This window comes from Meles meles, chromosome 20 (assembly GCF_922984935.1).
Source record: "Meles meles chromosome 20, mMelMel3.1 paternal haplotype, whole genome shotgun sequence".
Lineage (NCBI taxonomy): Eukaryota > Metazoa > Chordata > Mammalia > Carnivora > Mustelidae > Meles > Meles meles.
Genome location: NC_060085.1, coordinates 5130714 through 5157638, shown reverse-complemented (window position 1 = coordinate 5157638; position 26925 = coordinate 5130714). Strand labels below are relative to the sequence as shown.

The 26925-nt window shown below is 57.1% G+C and overlaps 3 protein-coding genes across 18 annotated transcripts in view; 1 reads left to right on the top strand and 2 right to left on the bottom strand.

The window, feature by feature from the left end:
* Positions 1–9976, top strand: part of HNRNPM (heterogeneous nuclear ribonucleoprotein M) — a 41963-nt gene extending 31987 nt beyond the window's left edge. For 4 of the 10 annotated variants that reach the window (XM_045991893.1, XM_045991890.1, XM_045991889.1 and 1 more), the window contains 5 exons: positions 1062–1160; positions 4405–4458; positions 6440–7242; positions 7874–7925; positions 9551–9976. In XM_045991893.1, coding sequence (XP_045847849.1) covers positions 1062–1160; positions 4405–4458; positions 6440–7242; positions 7874–7925; positions 9551–9714 — 1172 coding nt within the window. In that variant the 3' untranslated portion in view covers positions 9715–9976. The remainder of the gene's footprint in view (positions 1–1061; positions 1161–4404; positions 4459–6439; positions 7243–7873; positions 7926–9550) is intronic. The other 6 variants (XM_045991898.1, XM_045991894.1, XM_045991892.1 and 3 more) reach the window with 3 other exon arrangements.
* A 992-nt stretch (positions 9977–10968) lies between these two features.
* On the bottom strand, positions 10969–20019 carry PRAM1 (PML-RARA regulated adaptor molecule 1). Of its 4 annotated transcripts, none has more exons than XM_045992239.1 (10): positions 18087–20019; positions 14911–16234; positions 14763–14826; positions 14610–14686; positions 12042–12096; positions 11828–11936; positions 11525–11687; positions 11411–11444; positions 11233–11318; positions 10969–11154 (listed from the first exon to the last, which is right to left on the bottom strand). In XM_045992239.1, the coding sequence occupies exons 1-9, from the start codon at positions 18087–18089 to the stop codon at positions 11276–11278; spliced, it is 1872 nt and encodes a 623-aa protein (XP_045848195.1). In that variant the 5' UTR covers positions 18090–20019; the 3' UTR covers positions 10969–11154; positions 11233–11275. The 4 variants fall into 4 exon arrangements, with proteins under 4 accessions (XP_045848195.1, XP_045848193.1, XP_045848194.1 ...); XM_045992237.1 differs by having other exon boundaries at positions 10969–11157; positions 11284–11318; XM_045992238.1 differs by having other exon boundaries at positions 11284–11318.
* Positions 20020–22803: 2784 nt separating this feature from the next.
* Positions 22804–26492, bottom strand: ZNF414 (zinc finger protein 414). 4 transcript variants are annotated; one of them, XM_045989747.1, is made up of 9 exons: positions 26374–26492; positions 25366–25678; positions 24946–25053; positions 24749–24854; positions 23855–24198; positions 23724–23774; positions 23374–23421; positions 23095–23268; positions 22812–22980 (listed from the first exon to the last, which is right to left on the bottom strand). In XM_045989747.1, exons 1-9 carry the CDS (start codon positions 26374–26376, stop codon positions 22907–22909), a joined length of 1221 nt encoding a protein of 406 aa, XP_045845703.1. In that variant the 5' UTR covers positions 26377–26492; the 3' UTR covers positions 22812–22906. The 4 variants fall into 4 exon arrangements, with proteins under 4 accessions (XP_045845700.1, XP_045845703.1, XP_045845702.1 ...); XM_045989744.1 differs by having other exon boundaries at positions 22804–23268; XM_045989748.1 differs by lacking the exon at positions 23374–23421 and having other exon boundaries at positions 22816–22980.
* Between the last annotated feature and the right edge of the window lie 433 nt (positions 26493–26925).

Sequence of the window (26925 nt, the reverse complement as noted above, 5' to 3'; positions counted from 1 at the left end):
CAGACGCTTAACCCACTGAGCCACCCAGGTGCCCCAAGACCTTTTTTTTTTTTTTTTTTTTTTAAAGATTTTATTTATTTGACAGAGATCAGAAGCAGGCAGAGAGAGAGAGAGGAGGAAGCAGGCGCCCAGTCAAGCAGAGAGCCCGATGCGGGACTTGATTCAAGGTCCATGAGATCATGACCTGAGCCGGAGGCAGAAGTTTAACCCACTGAGCCACCCAGGCGCCCAAGACCTTTTTTTTAAAAGATTAATTAATTTATTTATTTGACAGAAATTACAAGTAGGCAGAGAGGCAGGCTCCCTGCCAAGCAGAGAGCCCAACGCGGGACTCCATCCCAGGACCCTGAGATCATGACCTGAGCCGAAGGCAGAGGCTTTAACCCACTGAGCCACCCAGGTGTCCCCAAGACCTTTGTTTTTAACAGACTTTGGCAAAACAGAAGTCTTGATGTCCGTGTAGAAAAAAGTAATGAGGTTGCTACCAGCACCTGTGTGTAGATGAAACCACGTGTTAGAGAAGGCCCAGTACACGCAGGCGGGTTCTGTGTTCTGTGTGGATGTGCCTGTGTCAGTAGAGCGTGGACTTTTGCGTTGGGTTTAGGTTCCAGCCTTGGCCTCACCCCTTCACCAGGCATGTGGCCTCGGACAAGTTACTAAGGCATTGAGCTTCTTTCTTTGTGAAGGGGCATGATGTTGCAGGCTGGTGTGAGGATTCCATGTACTCCTAGCACCGTCTAGAGCCCTGGGGGGGGCGGGGCTGCTGCAGCCTGCCTTGGACGCACGTGCGCCGGTGGCACGTGGTGTGGGAGCAGGTGCTTGGTGTGCCTTCCGCGCTGCGGGGCTCTAGTGGAAGTTGTTAGTCCTTCGTGGATTAAAGGTAGGTAGTTTTCAGGGATTCACTTCAGGTGACTTTTAAGGAAAAGAGGGCGGATGATGGTTTCTCTCTAGGAAGAGTGAACGTCCTGACTTGGTGGCGGCTGTGGTGTACCTGTAGTGCATTGTCATGTCAAACCCAGTGGTATTCCTGGAAAGGCCTAGGGTACTGTTTTTCTCCACAGAGATGGAGCGTGTCATGGGTGGAGGATTTGAGAGAGACTTTGCCAGAAACAAGATGGGAATGTCTCGAAGCTTTGGCGAGCCCCTTGGCAGAGGAATGGGTAAGAAGGCCTCACGTGGGCGGGGCTCATCCCCTGGGGTGCAGGCTCACGCTCAGGTCAGAGGTTCTTTTTAGGCAAAGTCAGCTGCTTTTCCATAGTCTTAAAAAATCCAGCGTTTTCTAGACCTAGGTAAAAACTTTTGGTCTTTGAATTTTTTTACTGGTATCAATGGCACCGATTGTCTTTAGTCCTTCCAGGCGGTTTCTTTGGTTGCGTTGGTGTCAGGTGTTCGCTTGCTATGGGAGTTGAGACGCTGCGCTTACATGGCACCGGCTCTCCGGAGTGGCAGAGCTTCTGAGACCCTGCGAGCGGCTTGTCAGTCCCTGGTCCGGGGTGCTGTGGTCTAGTTAACAGATGGCATGGTGTGCTTGCTGTTGCTTTAAAAGAGGCCTCAGGGAACTGGGGGAGTTTTCTGATGCTGGCAGGCCTCAGTGTAGCACTGGGCCGTAGTGAAGCTTCTAGGTGACCGCCTCAGAGTGCTCAGCCTCTGTGTTTGGGGGACCCATTGAGTTAGGTGTGCGGATTTTAAGCCCTTTTGTGGGGCTTAAAACTTTAAAAATTTAAAGTTTGTATTAGATACATTCTTAGAATTTATGAAGGTCCTAGAAAGATTTGTCATCCAGCTCATCAGTGAGACCAGATTGTTCTGCAGGTTATCTCTGGGACTCCCATCTTCCTTGTGTTGTGTTCTCCAAGAAAATCAGGAACTATCGGAGACTGTTTCCCTCAGAGTAGAGTTAAACAGTTGTTTGGTGGAGACTTGTTTCTCTTTTTCCCTGCTGGCAGTTAGGTAGCTGGAAGGATTTTCTTGTGTCTTACTAGGCTGGTAAGGAAGATGACCCCTTTTTTCCCCTTGTACTTGTCTCATATGACTGACTGATTCTGCTTTAGATTATTCCAAAGCTTAGGATTTGGGGAATGAGTTATGTGACTAGGTCAGCCAGAAGTTTCTCATTGTCTGTGATTGATTTTGTTTTTGTGTCCTGCAGCAGCAGGATATTTTTAAAAATATTTAAGAACTTGTCATTTGGCTGCAGGTAGCTAATTGTGGATAACGAGGGTGAGATGAACAAGATGGCACATGACTTTGCTTTCATAGGCACTTCTTCCTGCTGTAGGCCTTTAATTCACCACCACTCTGTGGTGCCTCTCAGCCTCTGTGAGGAGGCTGGTGGCCTTGTCCTGGTTCGTGGAGAAGGGGTAGATCTGGTGAGGTCATTTCTCATGGCAACAGGAAACTCCTGGTCCCGATCTGAATAGAAATGTCATCTGTAGACCTTGCTCTCTCCTCCTACTTAGCCACCTTCTCTCTGATTGAGACTGTCTTGTTTTTTTTGTCCTGAGACCTCCCAAGGTGTAGGAGCAAAGGGCTTTGTTCTGGAAGTCCCTGCTGCTACTTGTGATCACGCCCAATTTAGTGAAAGGTGTCTGAGTTTAAGTTGGGGTTTTGGACCAGTTGGCCTGGATAGGTGTTTTGTTTTGTTTATTCAGTGATTGATTTCTCTCGCTCTCGGTTTTTTCACTTGAAAGTTGAATCGTTTTGGTGCTACCTTCTGTAGTGTCTCCCCATTCAGTGTCCCTTCTCTGCTATCAAGGCAGTAGATCTTTGCCCATGTTTCTGTAAACCGCTGTTCTGGGCGGTGCAGGGATGTAGATATGTGATCCTTCATCTTGAAGGAGGTGGTACAGCTGAGGAGATGGTGCTTAGTGACTCAGGGCAGCACCCGTACATAGAAGTGGCTTAGTGAGGGTGCCAATGAAGGTGTTGGTTCCCAGGCCCTTGGCCACCAAGGTGAGGAACACACAAAGGTGATCATTTTCTATGGGGTTGATAGAAGTGTTCTGCTGAGAGCACTGGGTCCGAGCAGGAGTGCAGGACTGGGTGGGAGATGGAGTTTAAGCTAGAGGAGGCTGGGTGTGAGAGGAGAGGGCTCAGTGTAACTAGAGGGTGTACTGGCAGATGGAGAGGACTGACAGCATCAGGTGCAGAGGCTGGGAGGTGAGGGGTCTACTGGGGTTGATGCTGAGGCTTGGAGGTGAGGGTCTGCCTGGGGTAGGAAGAATAGATTCAAGTTCAGAGTCAGAGCAGGGAGGTCTGTGAATGGCCTTGAAAAGAATTTTTTCTTTCTCTTCAAATCAGTGGTGTGCCAGTTGTGGAGCTTTTGCAAAGAATATTTTGATCTCAGTGCCAATTTAGGAACGTGAAGCCGGGCCTGGGTATGCTGAGCAAGATTGCAGGTGTCCCCAAGTCAGTAAGCTCTGCTTGCTCGCAGGCCGGAGGTCTGTTGTTTCTTGGTATGCTTTCCCACGTCCTTCCTGTCACAGGTCGTTGTAGTACCAGAAACGTCTGTGGGATTAAGGTTAATCTCTGTGGTCTCGGTCATAACATGAGACGTGCTTTGTGGCTCTCTGTCCACATTGCTGAGCACACTCTGGGAGCAGAGAAGGGGGGTGGGTACATGTTTCCTGACACAAGGAAAGGCTGAGAGGAATCTTTTTAAAGCTACTGTACTAACCGTATAGCATTAGGCAAACTTGAAAGAGGTTTGGATGAATTGTTGGCAAACAGGCGACAATGTTTTCTGCTTTGGACAAGGTGTTGAACGTGTTTTGGATGAGTTTGGGTTTTTATTTTCCTGAAGCTTTGTCTGTCACTTAGTCGTCGTCACACCCAGCTCCTTCCAGGTGGGGCCGGTGGGCTCAGCTTGCTGGAGTCTTTCCAGGCACGACTTGGTAACGAGGTCATACTTCAGCACTGCGCGCAGTTGCTGGTTGTCAGGGTTTTGGCAGTAAGTATAGCCACAGCTTTAGCTCGCTGGAGGGTAACTGAGGTGTTGATTGCATCTGGTGGGGGAGTGCAGGCTTCAGCCCGAGTACTGAGGGTCTGGACCAGCTTTAGAAAACTGTACTGCTGGCCTCATTCTTGCTCTGATTTTCTAATAAGTTCACTTCATTGGTGCACACTGGCTCTTACTTATTAGCTCTGCTGGGCGCATTCCCAGATGGTGTTGCCAACTGGGCCTCAGACTCTGGAGCTACATGGGATCCTGGTATCATGACCCGTCATCAAGGACTCTTACTCTAGTAAAATAATCTGTCTGTGTATGTGTATTTCTTAACCCCTTCCCCCTTTCCTTGTTTTATTTTTAAATTAGTAATATTCTTATTCTGGAATCTGTAATAAACAAATTTCTGTTACCATAGAGAAATTTGGCTAATTTTTTTTTCTTCCTGATTTCCTTAGAAATCCTAAGTAATGCACTGAAGAGAGGAGAGATCATTGCAAAGCAGGGAGGAGGTAGGAAACGCTTAGTTTTGATGTTTTGATTTTTAGAATAGGCTGTTATTACCGGGGATCGTAGAGTGTAGTGGTGGAAAGCATGGGCTCTAAAATAGACTGCCTGGGTGGGAACCAAACCTGTCTCTTCCTAGCTGTGTGACATTTGGCAAGTTACTGAACCTCTGTGTCTTCCATACTGTCAATGGGGATAGAATGGTACCTACCGCATGGGGTTGTTGTGCAGAGTAACTGAGTTAATGCATAGAAGAGGGCACCCGCGTAAGTGCTAGCCATTGCCGTCAGGATACTATCTGCACGGTGTGGGGGCTTCGCTGTTCTTACACACTATAGAACTGCAGACTCCTAAAAGTAAATGCCGGATTATGAAAACATACTAGTTCCATCCCTAGCGAATGCTTACCAAAGTGTACGTGTGTACTGATAAATATTCAGAAGATTATGCAGAAAGTAAATGTTTGCAGTCACACTGCCCAGTGATGAGTGCTGTAAACATTTTGGAACGTACCCTTCCCTTAATACACATTTTTTATGGGTATTTAAAACTAAATGCACTTTTCTCAGTTTGACCTCCCCCCCACCCCCCAGTGGCTCTGAGTGTCTTGGCATTTCCTTGGTAACTCTGCTTGCTGGTTATTTCTGTGGTGCCCTCATTCTAAAATTCCACATGGGCACTGTTTCCCCTTGTTCTCTGCTGCTTTGGGCATCCAGGGGGTCAGCCCGATCTCTGATGTTCTTGAGCATGCTACTGCCCTTTCTAGTTATCTTGCCTTTTTTTTTTTAATAGTTTCTGAGAAACTTTGCTCGGAAAGTCTTAATATTCTTAAAATTGTGTTCCTATTTTGCCCCTTGGTGTGCTGTTCTTTAGCATGACTAAGGAAATAGTCATGGACAAGTGGAGGGGTATGTGAGGTCAGTCAGAGACTCAAACTTCGGAGTTTCCTTTTCTTGAGTTTACCTCTTGGATGGGCTGCTTGGGTCAGTAGTGGGCTGGCTGTGGGCTTCAGGGGACCTTTTCCAGAGGCAGATGGCAGTGGCGGTAGTGGCGGTGGTGAAGCTTGAGTGAGAAGGACCCTCATGCTCCGCATATGGAGAGGTGGCGGGCGGTGGCCTTGGGGGTGGAGCCAGACGCTCCTCCAGAGTTAGCAGGATCACAGACGGGGTCATTGCGTTGCTGGCGTGCCAGCACGTGTCTGGCTCAGCCAAGGCATTGAGAACTGATTTGAGGCCTCTTCCAGGATCTGCTCTGCAGTGCATCGACTCCTTTTCCTCCAGAGCCCGCAGAGTTATACACAGGTCATTCGGGGGTTTTCCTCAGAGTAAGGCTCCCTGGGAGCGGCTCTCTGTCCCTCTCCACAGAGGATCTCTGTTGGTTATTTTCTTTATCTCCTCTTAATTATGTGGCTGTATACTAGCTTCTTTAAGCCTGGAGGTGCTAAGGAAATGCAGCCAGACTGGCCATCAGCAGGGACAAGCTGGGAGAGGTAGAGGTTGTGAGTGACTTGAATTGTCACACATAATCCATGTAATCCGTCACGCAGGCTGACAGCTCAGGGTGGGATTTCCAAGCCTCCTTCATGGAGAGCATTTCTCAGTTAGATTCGGTGGGAGACCTCATAGTTTTGGGGAATTGACAGCCATGGTTCACAAAGCTAGTTACAAGTACTAGGTGCTTCAGAGTAACTCGGGATACAGGTGGACGCAAGTCCTCCAGAGTGGGTTTTCTTTTTTTTTTAATTTTACTGTGGAAATTTCAGCTGTGTCACAGAAATAGGAAGAATGATGTCCTCACTGTCCCGCCTTAACAGTTGTTGACATTTGAGGGATGTCTGATGGTAAATTGTTGGGGGAGTTCATTCCTGAACTGTGGTTGAGCTTGTGAAGTACCCAAGCCTCTGCACCCAGGTCACCCTCCTGGCATGGTGTGCACACAAGTGTGCAAGTCCCTGATACCTGCCTGTGTTCTGTGTCCCTGTTACAGGTGGAGGTGGAGGCAGCGTCCCTGGGATCGAGAGGATGGGCCCTGGCATTGACCGCATTGGGGGTGCCGGCATGGAGCGCATGGGCGCAGGCCTGGGCCATGGCATGGATCGTGTGGGCTCTGAGATCGAGCGCATGGGCCTGGTCATGGACCGCATGGGCTCAGTTGAGCGCATGGGCTCCGGCATCGAGCGCATGGGTCCACTGGGCCTCGACCACATGGCCTCCAGCATCGAGCGCATGGGCCAGACCATGGAGCGCATCGGTTCTGGCGTGGAGCGCATGGGTGCCGGCATGGGCTTTGGCCTTGAGCGCATGGCCGCGCCCATCGACCGCGTAGGCCAGACCATTGAGCGCATGGGCTCCGGTGTGGAGCGTATGGGCCCTGCCATCGAGCGCATGGGCCTGAGCATGGAGCGCATGGTGCCCGCAGGCATGGGGGCTGGCCTGGAGCGCATGGGCCCTGTGATGGATCGCATGGCCACTGGCCTGGAGCGCATGGGCGCCAACAACCTGGAGCGCATGGGCCTGGAGCGAATGGGCGCCAACAGCCTGGAGCGCATGGGCCTGGAGCGAATGGGCGCCAACAGCCTGGAGCGCATGGGTCCTGCCATGGGTCCAGCCCTAGGCGCTGGCATTGAGCGCATGGGCCTGGCCATGGGTGGAGGTGGCGGTGCCAGCTTTGACCGCGCCATCGAGATGGAGCGTGGCAACTTTGGAGGAAGCTTCGCCGGTTCCTTTGGCGGAGCTGGAGGCCATGCTCCTGGCGTGGCCAGGAAGGCCTGCCAGATATTTGTGAGAAATGTAAGTGGCTCTTCAGCACCTTGGAGATGCTGGTGGTAGGCACAGAGGGAGGAGGGGGGGCAGGTTGGAGTCAGACTTGGTGCCTTCCGTAGGGAAGCACAGTAGCAGCGCATAAGGCCACTTTGCTGCCGTCTCCAGAGTCTGGTGCTGCTAGCATGAGGAGGGAATGGGAGAGCACAAGGAACTCGGTGCAGCAGGAGCCCCGGGTTCTCAGACTGCTAGGTGGAAACCAACAGTGAGCTCAGAAACCCTAGCTTCTTGATTCCCTTGGCTTGAAGAGCCGCTGCATCTGGGCGGGACAGAGGGACGGGGGACAGAGGGTGGTTATCTGCAGTGTCTTTACACCAGCGTGACCACCTTCAGTTACTACCGAGTGGTCTCTAGGCCGCTGACCACGGGTGACTGTCGTCTGCATGGTTCTCCCTTAGTTAACTCCACAAGGGAGTACTCTTGGTTTTGAATCTCATTCCAGACGGGCGTGTTTTGTTCTCTGCTGATCATCTCCGTTTGAAGGGCACCTTGTTTCTCGGTGTAACAAGTCCTGAAAGTTCCTCAGAGAAACCCTGGTGTTTATGCATTAGGACATTAGGGTTTGGTTGTATCACTCATCAGTTTCTTCCTTTCCCTTTAGCTCCCATTTGATTTTACATGGAAGATGCTAAAAGACAAATTCAACGAATGTGGTAAGTGTTTGAGAAAGGCTTTCTAGCTGCGTCCATGTGTTGTGGCTTCAGAAATCTTAGCTTGTTAGTGATGCATTTGAGGGGTGCAGCGAATCTCCCATCCTGGTCTTCACAGCCACTTGCCATGACTTGAGGACCAGTGGGACTTGCCATTTTTCTGCCTGTGCAAATACTCAAGCCAGTTGTTGAGTTTCCTCTTATGTGTCAGACACTTCTCATCTGTGTTCTCATTTCAACCCCATCCTTCTCCTTTTATGGTTTTTGAAAGGCAGCGATGTCCCCATTTTGCAGATGAGACAGGCAAAGTCACTTTCTCAAGGTCACATGGCTTCTGCGTGACAAAGCTGAATAAAAACATCTGAGATGAGGTTGCTTTCTGCCACCACACTGTTGGTTCATGCCTCAAAGAGCACTTGCCCAGAAGTTCCCAGGGGTGAGCTTATGTGTGAATGAGGTTGAGGGGCTCTGGTTGTGGTTTCCTGGCACCTGGGCCACCATTCTGAAAGGCTCCCCGTGTGGCTGAAAGGAAGTGAAGTCGTCCCAGAGTGAATCCCTGCCCCTCACTCCCACCACCTCTGTTCTTTTAACTGTGTCAGGTGGGAGCCTGGGACCTAAGCCAGAAGTCCGGGTGGCTTGCTGGTCAAGGCCACCTTGGTGTTTCTCATTTCCTGTTTCACTGGGAGCTCAGATTGCACCACTTTGCTCCTTCTCCTGGTTCTCTTGGGGCAGCTGTTGAGCCATAGTGTGCCTTCTTGCCCTTTCCCCACTCCTTGTCTCTGCATTGTAGTAGGTATTCTGAAAAGTCAGGTTGGATCAGGCTACTACCCTGTCTCAGATGCCTGGAGGTGCCCGTCTGCCAATGAGAGAAATTCACTAGTCTCTGTACCTTAGCCCCTCCTCTTTCATCTCCCTCCTGTCCCTGAACCCTGAGTTGCAAGTGCTATTCTCCAGAATGGAGCTTTTATAGCAAGAGTCTTCCTTCTGGTGAACTTAAGTATTTCAGAAGTGTCCCGTGTGGAGCCTTCTAGATGTCCACCTCCCCTTGGGCTGAGTTAATGGCTTTAGAAACAAGGGCCCCCTAGCATAGGCTGCACGGTCACCTTCTTAGCTCTTCTCCTATAGGCTTGTTTCGTGGTGGTGCTTGACACATACGTGGATACTTACTCGGTGCTTGAATGAATATGTGAAGCCCACTGGGGAGACAGGACGCAGCCTGTGTCCCAGTGCACAGTGCGGAAGCGTCTGTTATATCACGACGGCCTCGTAACTGCTGTGGTGTGGGGTCTGGAACATGAAGCCTCTGTAAAACTTGCCTGTAAGGTTGACTTCACACAGTCCCCCTTATAACTTTCTTGAGTGAACGGGTACCCATTTGAAGCTGCCAGAGAGGCTTATCGTGGGTCAGATTGTTGTCCTGTTGGCAGAAGAATGGCAACATGGCTGAGGGCCATAGTCGCCGGATTCCGGCTATTGTGTTCTGAGCATTTGTGTGCCAGGGCCGCGCTCCCTTTTGACTCTGTGCACCGAAATCCAACAGGTGATCTGGACTGAGTGGAGCCCAGACTGAGGCTGAGCTCTGGGTTTGCCTGATGAGTTGTGGTCTCTTCTTCCCTCCCTGTGCCCAGGCCACGTGCTGTATGCCGACATCAAGATGGAGAACGGGAAGTCCAAGGGGTGCGGTGTGGTTAAGTTTGAGTCGCCAGAGGTGGCTGAGAGAGCCTGCCGGATGATGAATGGGATGAAGCTGAGTGGCCGAGAGATTGATGTTCGAATCGATAGAAATGCTTAAGCAGTTGCCTTTTTTAAACATCGATACCAGACCTCTGAATTTGTATTTTTCCTTGTTAACCATTTTAATTTGTTGGCTGGATGTATAAAGATGTTTAAAAAATTCAGTTGCTTTTTGGGGTAATTTGAATTACTTTTTTAATGACTGGGGTTCCATTTGACTGTTTGCATTGAGATTGCAATGTGCGCAATTTTTTTTGTAGTTGTGGCATCTTGTTGACATCGAATATGACTTTGATAATAAATACCAGTTCCTGAAAAGATGCTTGCTTTTTGCGTGTGTGTTGTGGGGCACCCGCCTGCGGTTTGGGGAGCTAACCCAAGAGCCAGTCGTCATCTTACCCTCCGAGCTGTGACCACTGAGGGGGTGGGGTTCACCCCTACTCTTGCTTAGTCTGTGGACCCCTGGGGATGGAGGACATGGACCCTGGCCACTCGAGAGCTCTTAATGGAAACTGAGTCCCGAGTGACGTGGATTCTCCAGCGCCGGCATCAGAACACTCGGGGGGTTAGTGGTCCTGAGAGCCGCTCTCGCTCCCTCCTGTACGCTTGCTTTCTGGGGCACACTGTTAGGCTTATTTCCAGTTTGGCTTCTGTCATAGTCTTCCTTGGCTGCTATAACAACAGTACCATAAATTGGGCACCTTATAAACAACAAACATGAATTTCTCACAGTTCTGGAGGCTGGGATGCCAAGATTCCATGTCTGGTGAGGGAAGCTGATCTTGGTTCGTAGGTTGTACTTTCTGCAGTCACACATGGTGGAAGTGGCAGGGGAACTTTCCGGGCCTGTTTTATGTGACACAGTCACCCCCAGATGGCATCACGCTGGGTGGTAGGCTTTCGGCAGAGGAATTGTGTGTGCTGGGCGGGGGGCAGTGCGGGGGTGGGGTTTGTTCCTTGCGGCAGTAGCAGATGAGTGAGGTGCGGGTTACTGAGTGCATTTAGTCCTGTAGCCGTTGAGGCTGAGCGTGATACCTGAGCTTGGTCAGAACTGGGTCACCCCCCCCCCCCCACCCGCCCACCCAAGATGTGATCTCATACCTAGGTCCCCGTGGGCGGAACAGCTGTTTGCGGCCCGTGTGGAGCTGCAGCCACTGCTTGTCACTTTGGTCACGTGCCCTACCCTTGCCGCCACCTCCCTGCCACACTTTCCCCTCTGCTGTTTGTTCCTGAAGGGTAAGACCCCCCAGCTCTTTGATCGGGACTCCACTGTGTGTCAGTCAGGAGAGAGAGAAAAGACAAGAAGCAGGAATTGCTTTAAAGAGGAGCTTTATGTGGTTCGTGTATGTAGGCAGGCAGGAGCCTGGGTGGTTCTGTGACTGCCAATCTGGGATCCGAGACTCCTGTGTTAGTGGGTGGCTGGGCTGGCCCGTGGTCCTGGGTGTCCACACTGGTGGGCCTTACCGTTCCTGGGGCGATGGTTGGCTCTCCAGAGGGTCTGCTGAGGAAGGGTGATTTGCAGTGACTCCTCTTCCTGGACGATGAGCCGCCCCCGGGGAAATGGGGTGGGGTTTACCTCCTTCCAGGCACTGTGGTCCCTTCTAGCCTACCCAGAGCATCTACATACCCCAGAAGCCAACGTCGTCATACACCTCCGTTTCCCTAGCAGAGAGCACAGTTTGGTCAGTAAGAGTCACCTTGGCCCACTCACCAACCCACCTTCCCCGTCACCCCCAGTCCGGGCCAGCACTCACAGGGGCAGTAGAGCTGTTCTGGGTACGTAGCCGTCTGCAAAGAGAGTGGGATAGGTAAGCTCCCAGCCCTGGTGGTGGCCTGTTTCCTGGGACTTTCTGGCCTGGCTGACTTACATTTGCCCTTGGTGTCCCGGCACAGCATCTCATCCTTGTTGGTGAACTCGATCACCTCCAGGATCTCCCCACGCCGGATCCCCAGGTACTTGCCACCCCCACGACGTGTCTTGGCGTTGGGATCGATCATCATCCTTGTGTGAATCACTATCTCCCCCTCAAACTGGGAAGGGGTATGTTAGAGCTTTTATGTAGCACCCCAGGAACCCCATCTTCTAAGGATGGAATTTCTGGGGCCTTGGTCAACAGGAGCTGTGCCCAGAACCCCCAGGGCTCCTGTTTGGAGGATTCTGGTGTTCACACCTTGAACTTTTTCCGGAACTCCCTCTCGGCTTTCTCTGCCTTCCGGATCTGCTTCAGGGTCTTCGGGTCTGTGGGCGGCAGGTGCTGTGGCTGGGGGGCCTTCTCCCTCCTGAGGAATTGGATGCTGCTGAGGAAGATGTGCTCCTCGGGGACCCCCTTGTGGTCCTCCCAGAGCTCAGCCCCTTCGCGTTCCGTGCCCTTTGCCCTGTGGTACCTGAGTTCCGGGTCCTGTGGTGGCCTGGGGGGTTGCTGGGTAGATGGCACTTCATCTGGGAGCAGTCACAGCAGTGAGTCAGGGGCAGGACTTTTGGCTCAGCCTCCCTCTCGACACTGCTGGCTTGATCTTGAATAAGCCTTCCCTCTCAGTTCTCGGGACATCCATCCCCTCCCAGCCCCCATCCAACCCAGCTGTCCTCCTCCCCAGGCCTGCCTCCTGGGTTGTGAATTCTAACGGATAGCCTCTTGTCTTCTGGACTCCTGCTGCATGGAGGAACGGCAGAAACTGTTCACTATAGTAGCTCGTTTCAGCCGTCACAACCTTACTGCTTAGGATAGTAGGTGGTACTGTCTTTCCCAGCCTGCTGCTGAGGGCAGCAAAGGCTCTGAGGGGTAAAGCAGTCCTGCTCCAAGGTCATCTGGCTGGAAATGATAAAGGCAGGATTTATTTGCAGGCTTTTGAGGCCATTTCATGTCTGTCTGCTTAAAGTAGTTTGGCTTCTGGGAATTGTCATGGGATCTGGGTCAAAAATAAGGCAAAAGCATTTCCTAGAGCAAATGAAGTGGGCATCTGAGAAGGGGGTCATGGGGGGGCGGGGGTTGTTCCTGGACTGGCCTGGCTGCTGCTGAGACCACATTGTGAGGGTCCCCCTGCTGCCCACCGCCCCCCACCCCGGGGAGGGCTGACTTCTGGCAAACTGCCAGCCTTCCAGGGAGAAGCCTGCGGGCCAGGGGTTTGGCTTATGGCAAGAGCCTCATGAATACCAGTTGGGTGAAGAAGGAGCCAGAATCTGAAGCCCCCAGCTTTTTGCTCCAGACTCCAGCCTTGGCCTAGTGCTCAGATGATGAAGCCATCTACAGTCTGGCCCCGGACACCACCTCCCGCTGCTCCCCCTTCTCCCAGAGGCATCCCAGGGCCCCCGAGAAACCAGCACAGTGCAGAGCACGGCCCCGGGTGCCGCGGTGCAGTGCAGACTCAGCACACCTGTGGCCCAGACTTGCTGGCAGTGTGACTGATCAGGTCACGCCGGTAAGGCAGGCTCTGAGGGGGACCTTTTGGGATCCTGGGAAAGAGCTAGGTCTACGGGCCCCAGCGCCTCCAGGGCAGCCCCCAGAGGTGTGAGGAGCCTCGAGTGGAGCTGCTCCCACTCCAAAGTGGGGCCGAATGGGTGGCTAGACTTGAAAAGGGCAAAGTAGCCTTTGGGACAGTCTGTACTACCAGCGAGGGCCCACGCGTAGTGTTTCAAGAAGGGAGAGATTGGAGAGGTGAATCTGATTGGAATCTTGCAGAATGACCGGCGTGGAATGGGGAGACGATTGTCCATAGGCAGGGACAGTGAGCAGAGGTGGGTTCCTGGCCTGTTTGGGATTGGGGAAGGGGTGGGCCATGCCTGCAAGGCTGCTGGAAGAAGAATGGCCAGTCACTCCCTTTCCCCATGTCTGTGACCCCAAGAGCGGCCCCCAGACCCCAGCCACAAGAGCCTCACCAGAGCGGAAGCAGGAGGAGCCCTGTCAGGAAGCTCTGCTAACGGAGGGTGTTGCAAGCAGCCCCCGAGGAGAGCCCAGGAGAAGCAGAAGGGGCTCAGGGCAGAGTAGTGGAGGCAGCACACCTCTGCAGGAGGGGAGGGGAGCGGAGCATCCCAAAGCAGCCTGAGCAATTAAGATTCTCCTCCTCCTCCAGAGAGAGGGCAGGGAAACAGTCTGGGAGCACGGGGCCTGGGCTCTGCACTGTGCTGGCGGTATGGGCTGGGGCAGGTTGATTCTCGGGTCCTCAGGCTTTCACTTTGTCTGTAGGGCATGCTGTCGCCGCAGGGGTGGGTGGTTGCGCATGTTCAGTGACCATCACCTACAGGACTTGCATGCAAGTCCCTTTTTTTTTCCCCACTCGAAACTGGTGAAGGCATTAACCCTGCAGCTGGGCTGGAGACATGTCTGCTTTGCCATTACCCCGCTCTCCAGGAGCAGACGCTGGGAAGAGGGGAGAAGGCTCCCTAGGAAGCCCAGAGTGCAGACCGTCTAGGCCTGCAGGCTCAGGGGTCTCTGGCTCCAGCCCACGCCTGAGTTCAGGCCCGAGTCTGTCCTGGACGTCCAGCCAGCACCTCCAGCACGACAGGTCTGTGGAATCTGACCCTTTGTCCCCGACTCACGGATACTCCACTCTGCACCCAGGCATTGGGGTGAAACTTGGGCCTCATCCACGTCATGAGCTGGCTTGCTTCCACTCACCCCTGCATCACATGGCCACCAAGTCCTCTGATTCTTCTCTTCCACTGCTCTTTGACGACTTCTCTCCCACCACCCTGGACCACCCCCCCGCCCTGGCCACACCATGCTTACTGGCTGTTGGCCTCTGGGCTGCCCTACCTCCCTGTTCTGCCCATCAGGAGCTGGTCTGTCTTTCCTGAAAGGTCCTTCCTGCCCTCTACTTTGTCACCTGGCACTGCCAGGGAGATGGCTTGTCCCTTGGCTTCACACTCGCTGCATGGCAGAATATGCCCTTGCAATGAATGGTCCCCAGATGCCTGGGCAGGATGGTCTGGCTGAGGGCTCAGCCCCACCAACAAACCTCTGCCCCTGTGGCCGGGGCTGGAGTTGTCCACGGGCTCCACGTCGTCATACAGCTCGTAGGCCTCTTCCTGGTCCCTGGGGGAATACCTGAGATAAGGGCCTCTTTCAGGCCTTCAATCTGTGCCAGGGCCCGTGGACTCCCCACACTCACTGCAGGATGTCTTCAGTCTGTTGGGCCTGGAAGTGGATCCCAGCAGAACCGGTCCTCCTCAGAGCTGTGGAGGGATGAAAGCGGGAGGAAGGCAGGCCCGGCTACGGAGCCTCTTCCCCAGCTCTCTGCCTGGGTTGCCGTGACCCACCTGTGGCTGTGGCTGTGGCTCTCCAGAAGCTCTGGACATCCCTGAGGCCAGGGGGCAGCGGGGGCTTGGCTGGAGGGGGTCCCAGGCTGCTGACTGAGGGCAGAGGCCTCCGCCGGGGTGGGTAGCCGGATTTGAGGCCCAGCCTCGACCCTCCACTGTGAGAGCGAGCTCCTGATCTCTGCTCCCTGGCTCCAAAGCCAGGGCTGAGTGGGAGCCTGGCGCGGGAGCCTGTGACGGCACTGGGGAGTGAGCTCTCTGAAACAGAGCTGGGAATGGGGGGCTTTTTAGGGAGACCACCAAAGAACTCAGTGTGCAGGTACTTCTTGGGCAAAGCGCTGGACTCAGGCTGCGAGAACTTTCGGGGGGGACCCTGGCACTCAGGCTGCAGAAACTTGCTGGGGAGTAGGCCAAACTCGGGCTCTGAGGACACCCTGGGGAGGGTCCCCAGCTCTGGCTTCTTGGAGGGCGCTTTGCATTCAGGCTGCCGTGGCCGCTTGGGAAACACACTGACTTCAGGCTCTGAGGACCTCCTGGTGAGGTCCCCAAAGCCAGGATGCAGCAGTTTCTTGGGGAAGTCATTCAGCTGAGGGGCTGCGATCTTTTGGGGAAATGTATTGATATTGGGCTTCGAGGAGTGGGGGTGGGGTTCACTGGTCTTGGGCTGTGGCAGGGATTGCTTAGAGAGGCCGCCGACCTGAGGCTGCGGGGGCTTTCTGGGGGGCATACTGAACTCGGGCTGCGGGGGCTTCTTGGGAAGGGTACTGAGGTCTGGCTGTGAGGAGTAGGGGTGGAGCTCTTTGGACTCGGGCTTCCAGGGGGGCGTCTGAGGGACCTCACTGGTCTCGGGCTGTAGCAGGGGTTTCTTAGGGAGGCCACCGACCTGAGGTTGCGGGGGCTTCCTGGGGGGCACACTGAACTCGGGCTGCGGGGGCTTCTTGGGAAGGGTACCGAAGTCAGGCTGTGAGGGGTCTGGGGTGGCCTCATTGGGCTCAGGCTGCTGGAGCTTCTTGGGGAGGGCACTGGGTTTGGGCTCTGGTGGGGGCCTGGCTGGCTGGCCAGGCTCAGGCTGCAAAGCTTTCTGAGGGGCGTTGAGCTGTGGGAACTTCTTGGAGGGCTCCCTTGGCTCAGGTTTGGAGGGCTTCGTAGGCAGATCGTTGGAGCTGGGCTGCAGGAGCTTCTTGGGATGCTCGCTTGGCTCGGGTGGTGGAAACTTCTTTAGAAGTTTGTTGAACTCAGGCTTTGGGGGTTTTTTGGGGTGTTCACTGGTCTCGAGCCGAGAGGCCTGGAACTTGGCTTGAAGGCTCCGGAAGTCCTGATGGCTCCCCTAAGAGACATGGAGCCAGTCAGGTGGGGGTTCACTCAAGGGTTTCTCCTAGGCCCTCTTGGCCATCCTTTGTCCTTGGCTTGCCCTCCTGTTGGCCGGGGCCTCCCACATTTGTTTCCAGGCTCCCCGGAGTCTCCTCTGAGGCACTGCATATGCCCTCAGCCTCGCCCCCAACAGCACTCAGCCTCCCGGTGCTCCGCCATAGCCTGCTGCTCCCATCGCCCTCCCCCTCGGTTGGTGATGTCTTCCGAGTGTCCTTGAGATGTCCTGTGCTTCTGCGCTCCACACCCCTAGTGCCTTCTGTTCTAATTTCAACACATACCCAGAATCCAGCCGTTCCTCACTGCGTGTGCCACTGTCGCGCTGGCTGGAGGAACACAGGCTCCTCCCTGGTGTCCTGCCTCCGCCCTGCCCCCCCCGCACCCCCATCTCTGGCCAGGACCCTCTCCCACAGCGGCCGGAGGAACCGCCTCTGTTCCGAATCTGGCCGTGCTGCCTCGTTTCCCCACAGTAAAAGCTAAAGACCTCCGGAAGGCCCTCAACTGTCGCTTCATCTCCCTTACCAGGTGACCTCAGCCTGTCCTCTGCCTCGCCCCTGCTCCCTTCCCCACTAGCCCCAACCCCTCTTCTGGGGCCTTTGTCCTGCCCCTTGCCTGGGACACTTCTCCCCATAGCCTGCTTCTTGCCTCTTCCACCTCCAGGTCTCTGCGGATATTTTCTTACTGGAGGCGCCTTCCTCACAGACCACCCTCATTTAAAAAAATCGATTTCCCCTTCGGAGAACTCTCCGTTCTCCCCGACCTACATTTTTCTCTCAGTGCCTGCCACTGTGTGTCATACGGTTTATTTTACGGTGTTTCACTGGTGTGCCTTGGCTTTTTGGTTTTTGTTCTCTCTGCCCCCCAGCCCCTGTGGAAGGCCGGTGACTGGGCTCCCTCGTTGCTGTCCTCCCGGAGCCCGGCGCGCTGCTGGCGCTCAGTAGGTACTCACTGAAATACACAGGGTACGCAGGCGCGCTCTGGGCCACGCCGAGTCTGATTGTCATAGACTCGTGTAGAGAGATGTGGAGAGACAAGAGACCTGGAAGCACGTGGGGTCAGAGTCCCAGCTCCAGATACCCTCTGCTGGTGGTCAGGGCACTCACAGTGGACGGCACCCAGGAGAAGCAGCAGGCCGGCCCGAGCAGCGGCCCGCTCGGGCCCGTGCCCCATCGGCGGCACACCTCACGTCCCAGACACCGTCTCCACCAGCCCCATGCTCTCCGTCCCGACACAGGTGGGGTACACCGGTAGGCCGGGCCTGCTCTGACCAGAGGGGGCCCCGCTGCAGGCCTCCAGGCCTGGCTTCACCTGGACCCTAGGAGACTGGGGTGGGGGTGCTTAGGGCAGAACCACGGAGACTGTGCTCCTGGCCGTGCCTCATTTTCCCCATCCAGAGAACAAGGAAGGGTAGCGATTCCCACCTGGGGCCTGAAATGCCTCTACTGAAGACCCTGCCTCCAGGTGGGTTGGGGGAAGGATTCCCGGGTCACGCACAGGACTAGAGAAATCAGGGTCAGCGGCTTATGTCTTGGTGACTGCTGGAGTGGGGGTGGGCGGCAGGTACATGACCCAGTTTGTCACCTGCAGGAAGCCCCTCTGTTCACCCTGGCCCATCCCCAGGTTGCTATTCATGCTGACCTGGGCAAAGAGGAGTCTGGGCTAGTCCCAGCCCCAGCCTGGGCCACGGGCCCCTTGGGGCCCCCGCTGTCCCAGTGGTACATCCTGGCTGCTTCCCACCTCTGGGTCTTTGTGATGGTCTCTGCCGTTTCCCGGGGTGGGGTGGGGGCGCCTAGGGTTGGGGGTTCACTCACCATGGCTGCAGGCGGGTGATGGGCCACAGGGCAAGTGGGACCTGAGCTGGGCTGCTGTCTTCAGGAAGTGACTGTGGCTTCTGCTCCATGGGCCCCACGGGGGTGGGGGATGCTGGCCGTGTTGGGAGGGCAGAGGAGGAAGGAAAGGAGGCGGAGACAGCCTCTGCCTGTCCCCAGATCCTGCCTCGCACGCTTGGGTTCCTGTCCTGCCTGCTGCTGTCTCCGTGGTCTCCGTGCTTCATGTATCAGCACATGCCCAACACAGTCACCGGTTGCTTGACTCTGTGGTTCTGGGGGCTGGCAGACTTGTGGTCTCCAGAGAGGACTCCGTGCGTGGCTGTGCGTGGCCGTGAGGGCCTCCTTGGGAGGGGGAGCTCTGGGCCCGGAGACTCGGGAGTTGAGAGAGCGTGGTGGGTGGGCCCTTCTGCCTGCTCTCGTTGCCTCACCCGCCTGCCTCATTTCCACACTTCCCCACTGCTGGGTTCTCAGCTCTGAGCAGGACTTCCCTATTTGAGGTGCGCATGTCACATGGGTCATGGACAGTTGTGGGGGGCAGAGGGCCCGGCTGGGGTGGCAGATTTGGGGGGTGGGTGGGTTGCGTGGGTTTTAGCTAAGGCCTTGCCCCCTTGAGGAGGGAGGGAGGCTGAGGGCAGGGAGAAGAACGGAGGCAGCAGGGAGAGCAGTGAAGGGGGGCCGAGGGAGTGGGCAAAACCAGCCCTGTGGGGGTGTGTGGCCCAGCCAGCGGGAGGCGGGCCCTCTCCACAGGGCTTGGTCTGCGGGAGGTCAGGGACTTTGGACACACAGACAATGGGAGAGTGCAGAGCCCTGGTTCTCAAGTTTAGCTCTACATGGACATAGCTTTAGGAGTTTACAAAGAGACGGAAGGAAGCTCCTGGAGATTCTGACTTAATTGGCCTGAGCGTGGGGATTTCTTTTTTTAAAAGCTTATTGAAGTGCCCCTCCAGACCCAACTTGGGCCTTGAACTCACAACCTCGAGGTCAAGTCTCACACTCCTCTGACTGAGCCCGCCAGGAGCCCTGAGCCTGGGGATTAAGCACTGAGGGCTGATTCTCCTGTGTCCACGAGTCACCCTAAGACCCCACTGAAGTGCAGGTTTTGCCTCAGGCCCATGGTGGAGCCTCAGATTTCTAGACCTCCCAGGTGATGCCCTGGAGTAGCAAGGGTGTAGAAGGATCCAGTTTGTCTTGAGGACAGCGTATTCCCAGCCGGACCCGTCCATTACCTCCATGCCAAGGAAACCACAGGTTGTGCCATCGGAAAGGACTCTGCCTGTCTGTGTCCACTTTTAAGATGCACAGCTTGGAGCCTCAGTGCCTGCCCATCCTATCCCCGTACTGGTAGGCATGCACCCTGGGTCACATTCCTAGAGGTGGGTCCCCCTTGGAACAGGAGTCCTGGGAGACCAGGGATGATGAGGGTCCTGGGGTCTCCGGGACCAGCCAGCACAGGCTGGTCGCAGGCTGCGTGACCCTCCCAGTGTTCAGCGAGTGAGGGAAATGAATGAAACAGGCAATCATTGGCCAGAAGCATCAGCAGGTGCCCAATCAAGATAAGCTAAAGGACTGAATGCTGGTGACAAGCTGGTGACTTCCCAGGCTCCAAAGCCAGGCCCCTGCCATGTGCATACCCACAGCCTGGAACTCACAGTTTGGAGGGTCCCGCCCTGGCAAACCCTATTCCCCCATGGCCCCGAAGAGGTGTTTCCCCCTCACTCCCCTTTGTGTTTGGAGCTTTCCAGGTGGCTCTGGCCCGGTCTACAAAGCACCGCCATGAACTTGGACAGGAGGCTCCACAGATGGAGCTGAGGAAGCTGAAGCCCGAAGTGACCGCGGCCCACGATCTGCTCCTGGGTTTCAGTGGTGGGGGGTGGGCATGGGAAGGTGTCGGCTCATTAAGCCTGTGGACCTCTGGGCTAAGGTGGGGTCCCTGGGTTCGGAAACATGGGGGGGTGGGGGTGGGGAGCCAGAGCAGGCGTGTCCGGTCCTTGCACAAGAGCAGGGTCATGCACCTGGCCGCCGTGGTTGTGGTCCCCGGACAGACACGATGTGGTCTCCACGTTCAGCCACATGTGGTCCAAGTGCACGCAGTCAAGGAGGACTGAGCATGTGGGCAGCCAATCCTGGGCGTTGAGGGGCACACGGAGGAGCTGGGGGCCTGGGATGGGGGTGCTCGCATCCAGGTCCAAGGCAGGGCTCTAGGACGTGCACCCATGAACCTTACTCCCCTCCCCCAGTCTGGTGGTGATGGGGCTGGTGCTGGACGCCTGCCAGCCGGTGCGCAGGCTCCTGGCCAGACCCAGCTGACGTAAGCTGCCTGGAGAGGCTCGCTCTTCAGTGTAAACCTGCAGTCTCTTACCAACCTACCCACCCCCTCCCCGCCCCGGCCCAGCGTGGCAAAGTGGGTGACTGCCCTTGTCCTTCCATCTCCTTTCAAGACCGACGCTCCAGGGCGCCCTCTGCTGGGCAGAGCTGGGGCCGTAAGAAGACTCCGCCGGCGGGTGGGGAGGGCCCTCCCAGGGATCCGATCGCCAGAGGAGGGCAGGGGCTCCAGAAGCCCAGGAGAGACACTGGGAGATTTCCCAGTTGAGCTGAAAAAGTTGGAGAGGAGTTGGGAGGGGGCAAGGGTAGGAAGTTGCTTTTGAAGTGAGCAGGGTGCACAGGCCACGTCATGATCCAGCTGCCTAGGCCTCTGGGCACTCAGTGTAGGGTGCTGGGGTGTCGGGGAACACTGTCCCCAGGGAGGGGCTGTTGCCTTTACATGGGTGACCGGGGGGTGGGGGCGGGTACCTGGACCAAGATATTGGCCTTGGGACTGTCTGGAAAGGTCCTGGGAGACTGAGAAGTGGCACAGCTACCTTGAGACAGATTGGGGTCCTGGGGGAGAGGGAACCCTGAACCCTGTCCCTGCAGATGTGGGAAAAGGGGAAGGTGCCCTTTGGACCTCACTCCCTGGGTTTTCTTATAGACACCATCTTATGGGAACCACCCTCAACTTCTAGGGTGGTACGGAGTCAGTAAGGGAACTGAGCTGGGCCTGGCTCAGTCATCTTACCCTCCAAGCCTCACCTTCTCTAGCTGTAAAATGGGCCCCTTGACCCCACCTCCCTCCCTCCCTGGGTTCTCCATTGGGCGTGTCCTAGGCAGCCATGGGATTGGCCGCCACAGGGATGTGAATCACAACCATTTCCCAAGCCCCCATCCTCCCTCCCCAGTCCCCGTTGGAATCTTCACAAGGACTCCAGGGGTAAGAAGCATCCTGACACCCATCTTAAGGACTAGCAAAGTGAGATGCCAGGGAGGTTGTGTCTTCTCCAGGGTCACAAAGTCCTGGCTCCAAAGCTTCCAACTGGGAAGAGGAGAGCTCAGGGGGCTGGAGCCCCAAGGTCCCCTGACGGCCCAGCTGGTCCCACAGCAGGTGCCGAGTAATACTTGCCTCAGCGTGGGCCTAGAGGTGCTGGCAGAACAGACCCCTGGCCTGAGCCAGCGGAGTCCCCGCTACCCCCCATCAATGACACCGCAGCCCTGAACGCCCAACCCGCACACAGGCGGGTGGGCAGGCAGGCCCCTGGGTGCAGGTGGGCTGATCCTAAGGGCACTCGGATCAGCGTCCCGCTTCAGGAGAAGCAGAAGGGCCTCTAGAGTTTGGAGCTGTTGAACTGCAAGGAGGCTAGTGAGTTCTTGCTCAGAGAAGGTCTGTGTTCCCCAGGAAGAGGAGAGGGATGGAGTGGGTGGGGAGATTCAGGATGGAACCTTGTGGGTATGAGAACAAGGCCTTCATCCAGAGAGCCACGGGGAGCCGCTGAAGGCTACCAGGCAGGCATGAGAAGAAACCTTTTTTTCAGTGGTGTTCAGACTTGGGGGGTAAGGACAGGAGGGGTTGCTTCAGGTACCGGGGTTGGGGGTGGGGGAAGAGGGTCAGGGGCCTAAGCTAAAGGACCCTGGGCTGGACGGGAGCAAGATGCAGGAAGTAAAACCAGCTCCTGAGGGGCGGCTGCCAACAACATGCGTAAGACTTGCACATTCAGGAGGCTTGGCTCACTGGGTGTTGGTGACAGCAGGGCTGGGACAGCAGTGTGGCCCCAGATTTTGAAGCCTGACCCAGGACCGGTTTCCCATGAAGGGAAGAGGAGATCCTAGTGGCTGGAAGGCAGAGAAGGGAGGGGTGAGGAGGGAGGAAGTCCAGGATCCCTAGGGCCGGCTTTGACCCACCCTGTTCCTCAGAGCTGACACGGGGGCAGAAGTGAAAGCAGGCAGCCAGGATGAGGGTCTGGAGGACAGGAATGAAGACCAAACCAGAGCCCCCAGGCTGACAGTGCCCAGGCCTGGGAACCCTGGCACCATCCCCTCAACGTGGTTACCTGTGAGTGTGAACTGGCTTCAGGAATGCGGGTGGGGGGTGGCTCCAGCAGGCCAGCTTTCTCAGGACCAACCTCCCAGCCTGTCCTGAGACTTATTAAAAGCGAGGTTTCCATCCCATCTGGTTGCCGGAAACGGTGGGACAAGGGGCACCGGCAGTCCCAGCTACAGCTGGAGAGGGCAGCACGGAACTGGAGACCTGGGTCCCAGTGTCAAGGTGAGGGGTAATAATAGTGAGGTTGAGGGGAGGCTTGTCGCCTCTCGGGGTGTGAGCACCCCATGACTGCTAGACTGGCCGGCTATGCATCGGAGGGGCAAGGGACCCAGACACAGCACGGGCTGGCTCATCGCGCCTCCTTTATTGTTCCCCATCCCCTGCCCCATTAATTACAAAACTACCCCCATCCTACAGTCCAACTCCCCCCTCCCCCCCGCGGCGGGATTCAGAACGGCGAGAAAACCGGACACTCCCCCTCTGACAGCAGCGGAGACACCTTGGGTGCAAGCGGGACCGGGTCTGGGTGGGGCAGAGGAGGGGTCGCCTGAGCCTCGGCCCCGCCCCTCGCCTCGGGGGCCCCGCCCCTCGCCTCGGGGGCCCCGCCCTCCCCACTCGAGCGCTCCTCCGCCTTACCCGCCCGCGCGTCGGGGCGCGGCTGCCCGGGCCCCGGGGCCGCGGGGGCGACGGGGCGGTGGTCCTCCAGATGCAGTGTCATGGCGGGCCGCGAGGCCGTGGAGAAGGCGCACTGCATGCACGAGTAGCGGCCGCGCGTGTGCTCCCACACGATGCGGCTCGGGGCCGCGTGCCCTGCGGGCAGGCGGGACCCCGTCAGTCCCGGCCACCCCCAAGGGCGGTAGACGTGGACGAGTGCGGGTCAGACCTTTCCCCGCCTCCCCATCAGCCCCCGGGCACCTGGCTGGTCGGGCCTGGCTGATCCATTGCTCCCGAGCGTGTTCCCTCCTGTAATTGGGCGGGGGGGGGGGGCACTAAACTTGACTTATCCGGATCCCCCCACTCCCATCCCTGGAACCACCGCAGGGCGAAGGACTTGTGAAGCGGGCGCGGGTTTTACACGGAAACGCCGGCGCAGATGAAGGCTCAGGGGCTAATAATTTTTAAGGCAAAAATTTTGTATTTCAGGGGTGCCAGCTCTGGGCACCTGGGAAGGGGCGGGCAACGCTGCCTCTCTGCATCCCCTGGGCCCGCAGGGCGCAGGACAGAAAAATCCCCTCCACCCCTCCCCAGTGGTCACCTGCACGCACCTGAAGGCGCGTCCGAGCCGCCCTGGGGTCTTCGCGGGCTGCCGCTGGCACCTGAGATAAACGGGCGGGTCAAGGTCAGAAGTCTGGGTGAGCCCAGCTCACCCTTCAGGCGGCGCTGTTCCCACACTCACCTTGGCTCTTTTTCCAGACTGCGGCGCTGGAGGCGGGCGGCCCGGGCGCCGCGGCCAGGAAGGGGCGCAGGCGTGGGGGACTTAGGCCAAAGGGCGCGGGGTTCAAGTAGGGCAGGAAGGGCCCGGTGGGGGCAGGGGCGGGGGTCGTGAAGGGCTCGAGCAGCGGGAACTGCAGGCCCGGCGCCGACGCAGTGTCGGACTCCGGAGGACGCTCAGGCGCCGGTGGTTCCTTGTCCAGGGCGGGGGGTGCCGGCGGGGCTGGGCTCTGCGCATGCTCGGCGCAAACATGCAGGTGCTTGAAGAGTGAGCGGTGTGTGCGGAAGCGCAGGAGGCAGTTCTCACACCTGCGGGCAGGCATAGGGCTGGGCTGGGTCTCCTGGGGGGCGAGGGTAGGGCCTATCCGATGCTACCTGGGGAGGCGCCGCGCGAGGGTGGTAAGGGAGCCTAAGGCCCAAATCACAGAACCCCCACTTGCGTGGGGGAGAAGCTTGCTCTAAGCGCCCCCCAACGTGGCCGCGACCCTTCCGGACCCCTCCGGGTCCTTGCCCTGGGAAAACGAGGAAGGAAGTCTTAATTTTGACTCAGGTGGCCAGTTTTCTTCTAGGAAGGTCAGGAGGGACGGGACGGAGACACACACGACATGCCCCGCCCTTTCCGAGCTCCGCCCTTCGAGTGTCTAGGACTCGCTCCAGTAACCAGTCCCTTTTGGGGCACGTAAGGGCAGGGCTTGCTTGCCCGAGGCCACACCCACTGCCAGACTCACCCCCCCCACCCCGGACTAGGAAGGGAGAAAGGCCTGGTTCCCAGGTAGCGGCAGTCAAATCAGGGGTGGGAGGAGCTGCCAGGCGCCGGATCACCGAGCAGCGGGGGAAGTCGGGATAGTCAGTGCCTCACTTGAAGTAGCGGTTGGGTTTGTAGTGCAGTTTGCCATGTGCCACCAGTTCCTGCATGCTGGGGAAGGTCTCGGTGCAGCTCAGGGCGGAACAGCGGAAGAGCTTGCCTGGCAGGGATGAAGGACAGAGGAGTGGAGAGGGATGGCCAAGGCCGGCCTGAAGGCTCTGCCTGCCTCCCACCCCCTACTCTGGCCCTACCTTCCAGGGACTGTGTGGGTGGGCAGTGGGTACGCAGATGCTGTGCCAGGTCGCGAACACTGGGGAAACTGAGACAGCAGCCAGGGCTGGAGCAGGGTATTTGCTTCCCTGCAGGATGCACAGAAAGGGGGGTGTCACCCACTCTTCCCCTGGCTACATGTCCAGTTCTGCCCCAGAGAGGCTGGAATTACCCTACTGGTTTCTCACCAGGGCCTTTACCATCTGTTTCCCCCACCAGGCGGAGCTGCCAGAGGGCAGGGGCTGGGTTGGCTGGCTCATCATTGTAGCCACAGCCTGGCTTACGCTTGGTGCTCAGTAAATGTGACTCCCTCTAGATGGGGCCCAAGTTTGGAGCTAATCTGTATTCATCTCAATTGTTCCAAGGCCTGTGAGCCCCCAGAAGGCTCCATCACAGATCACCTGGTTGTTGGCGTCGTCTGGGAGGCCTCAGGTCCTCGCTGGTCCCAGAGACTGTGCTGGTCGGGCCAAGGCTGGATCCAGGACCGGGCTGAACACTGTCTGGGGCTGAGGGAGCACCCTGCTGGGTCCCTCCAGGCCCTCCTCGGTCCCACGCTGGGGGTGGGGGTGTGGATGCCCGTTCAGGGCCTGGCTCCTCCCCCATGGAAGAGGAAGTGGCTGCTGCGGCGACGGGGGACAACACCTCCTTGTCAGTCTCACTGAAGCTGGGCTCTGCAGTGGCCGGCATGTCCGGGCTGGGCCCCGAGGGTTCCTCCTAATGGAAGGAAAAGGCAGGGAGAACCCCTCTGGGCCCAGGTCGGCCTGGGCCAGCCATGGGAACCCCTCCCACCCCGCCAAGACCTGTGGACATTCCTGAAGCAGCGAACGCCCTTGAGAAATCACCCGGTCAGCCCCCCACCCTAAGGAGTCACCATCAGGGGCGGGTAGGGGGTAAGGGTGGACTGAGCCTCCTGTGTTCCATCCTCTGGGAGGTGTCCCAGCTGCACAAGGGGCTATCTGTCAGGAACTACTCCTGTGAAGGCAGCAATCCCTCGTCCCTAACTTGGGGGCAGGGCCGTGGCCTACGGGGTGCGGGCGGGGCGCAGGTTACAAAGACCGGGCTCCGAACAGGGCGCTCCTAGGAACACCGTGGAAGGGCCAGAAAGGATCAAGCGGGCTGTTTGCGAACGGATATACATACGGCCGCCCGGCTGCAGGTGGGCAGCCAAACCCGGAGGCGCTAGGGTCTCGGATGCAGAAGGAACAGGGGCGGAGCCTGGGCTCTGTAGGCGTGGCCCAGTCGGAGCGGGGCCAGGAAGCCGGGGGTGGGGTGTTCCCCAAGTGACAGCCAGCGACGGGCGAGGGCCCGGATGTGGGGGCGGGGTCGGCCGGACGGAGCGCGTGCGACAGGGCCGCGCCCTGCCAGCACTCGCTGGTTCGCCACGCCCGCACCCCCGACGCCGCGCTCACCATCCTCGACCCGGCTCAGCCTCTTGTTCCTGCGGCTCCTGCGGCTCCGGCTGAGGCTGCGGCGACTCCCTGGGCGGCCGCGAGCTCGTGCTCACGTCGACGCCATTTTCCGCCTCCCAGCTATCGCGAGAGCGGGGGCGGGGCCTACGCACAGCACCTCCTGGGGGGCGGGGCCTGAGGACTGAGTCCTCCTGGAGGAGGCGGTGCTGGGGGTTTGCAAGCACAGCTGTTAAATACTCTGTGCTCAGAGATCTTGTTGAAAAATCCTTCCGGGCCCTTGTCCTCATCTGCAAAATGGGTATCTTTATCCGGTTCCGTCACCAGCTCTTAGCTGCTCTCCTTTTTGAAGAGGAAGTGTTGATTGGGCCGCCTCGAGAGAAATTGGCAGTGATCGTCAAAATTTGCAGTGCACTGAGTTCTGCAGTTGGAATGGGCTCCCTGTGATAGCCAGGGGCAGGAAGCAAGCTGCTTGTCCTCCGGACAGGTGTAACCTGAGGAGGGAGACCCCTGGGTGGACAGGCGTGGAATAAGTCACCTATCCACCCTACATTC

Bases quoted from the DNA above. Each gene is read 5' to 3' on its own strand.
- PRAM1 (XM_045992237.1), bottom strand. The intron at 14,827-14,910 runs GTGGGTCACGGC...ATCCCTCCACAG, and splicing joins AGCCACAGCCACAGCCACAG to CTCTGAGGAGGACCGGTTCT. The intron at 11,158-11,283 runs GTATGTAGATGC...ACCCTTCCTCAG, and splicing joins TGACGACGTTGGCTTCTGGG to CAGACCCTCTGGAGAGCCAA.
- ZNF414 (XM_045989744.1), bottom strand. The intron at 24,855-24,945 runs GTAGGGCCAGAG...CATCCCTGCCAG, and splicing joins ACCCACACAGTCCCTGGAAG to GCAAGCTCTTCCGCTGTTCC. The intron at 23,269-23,373 runs GTGCCCGGGGGC...GCCTGCCCGCAG, and splicing joins AGCCAGGCCCGACCAGCCAG to GGCACGCGGCCCCGAGCCGC.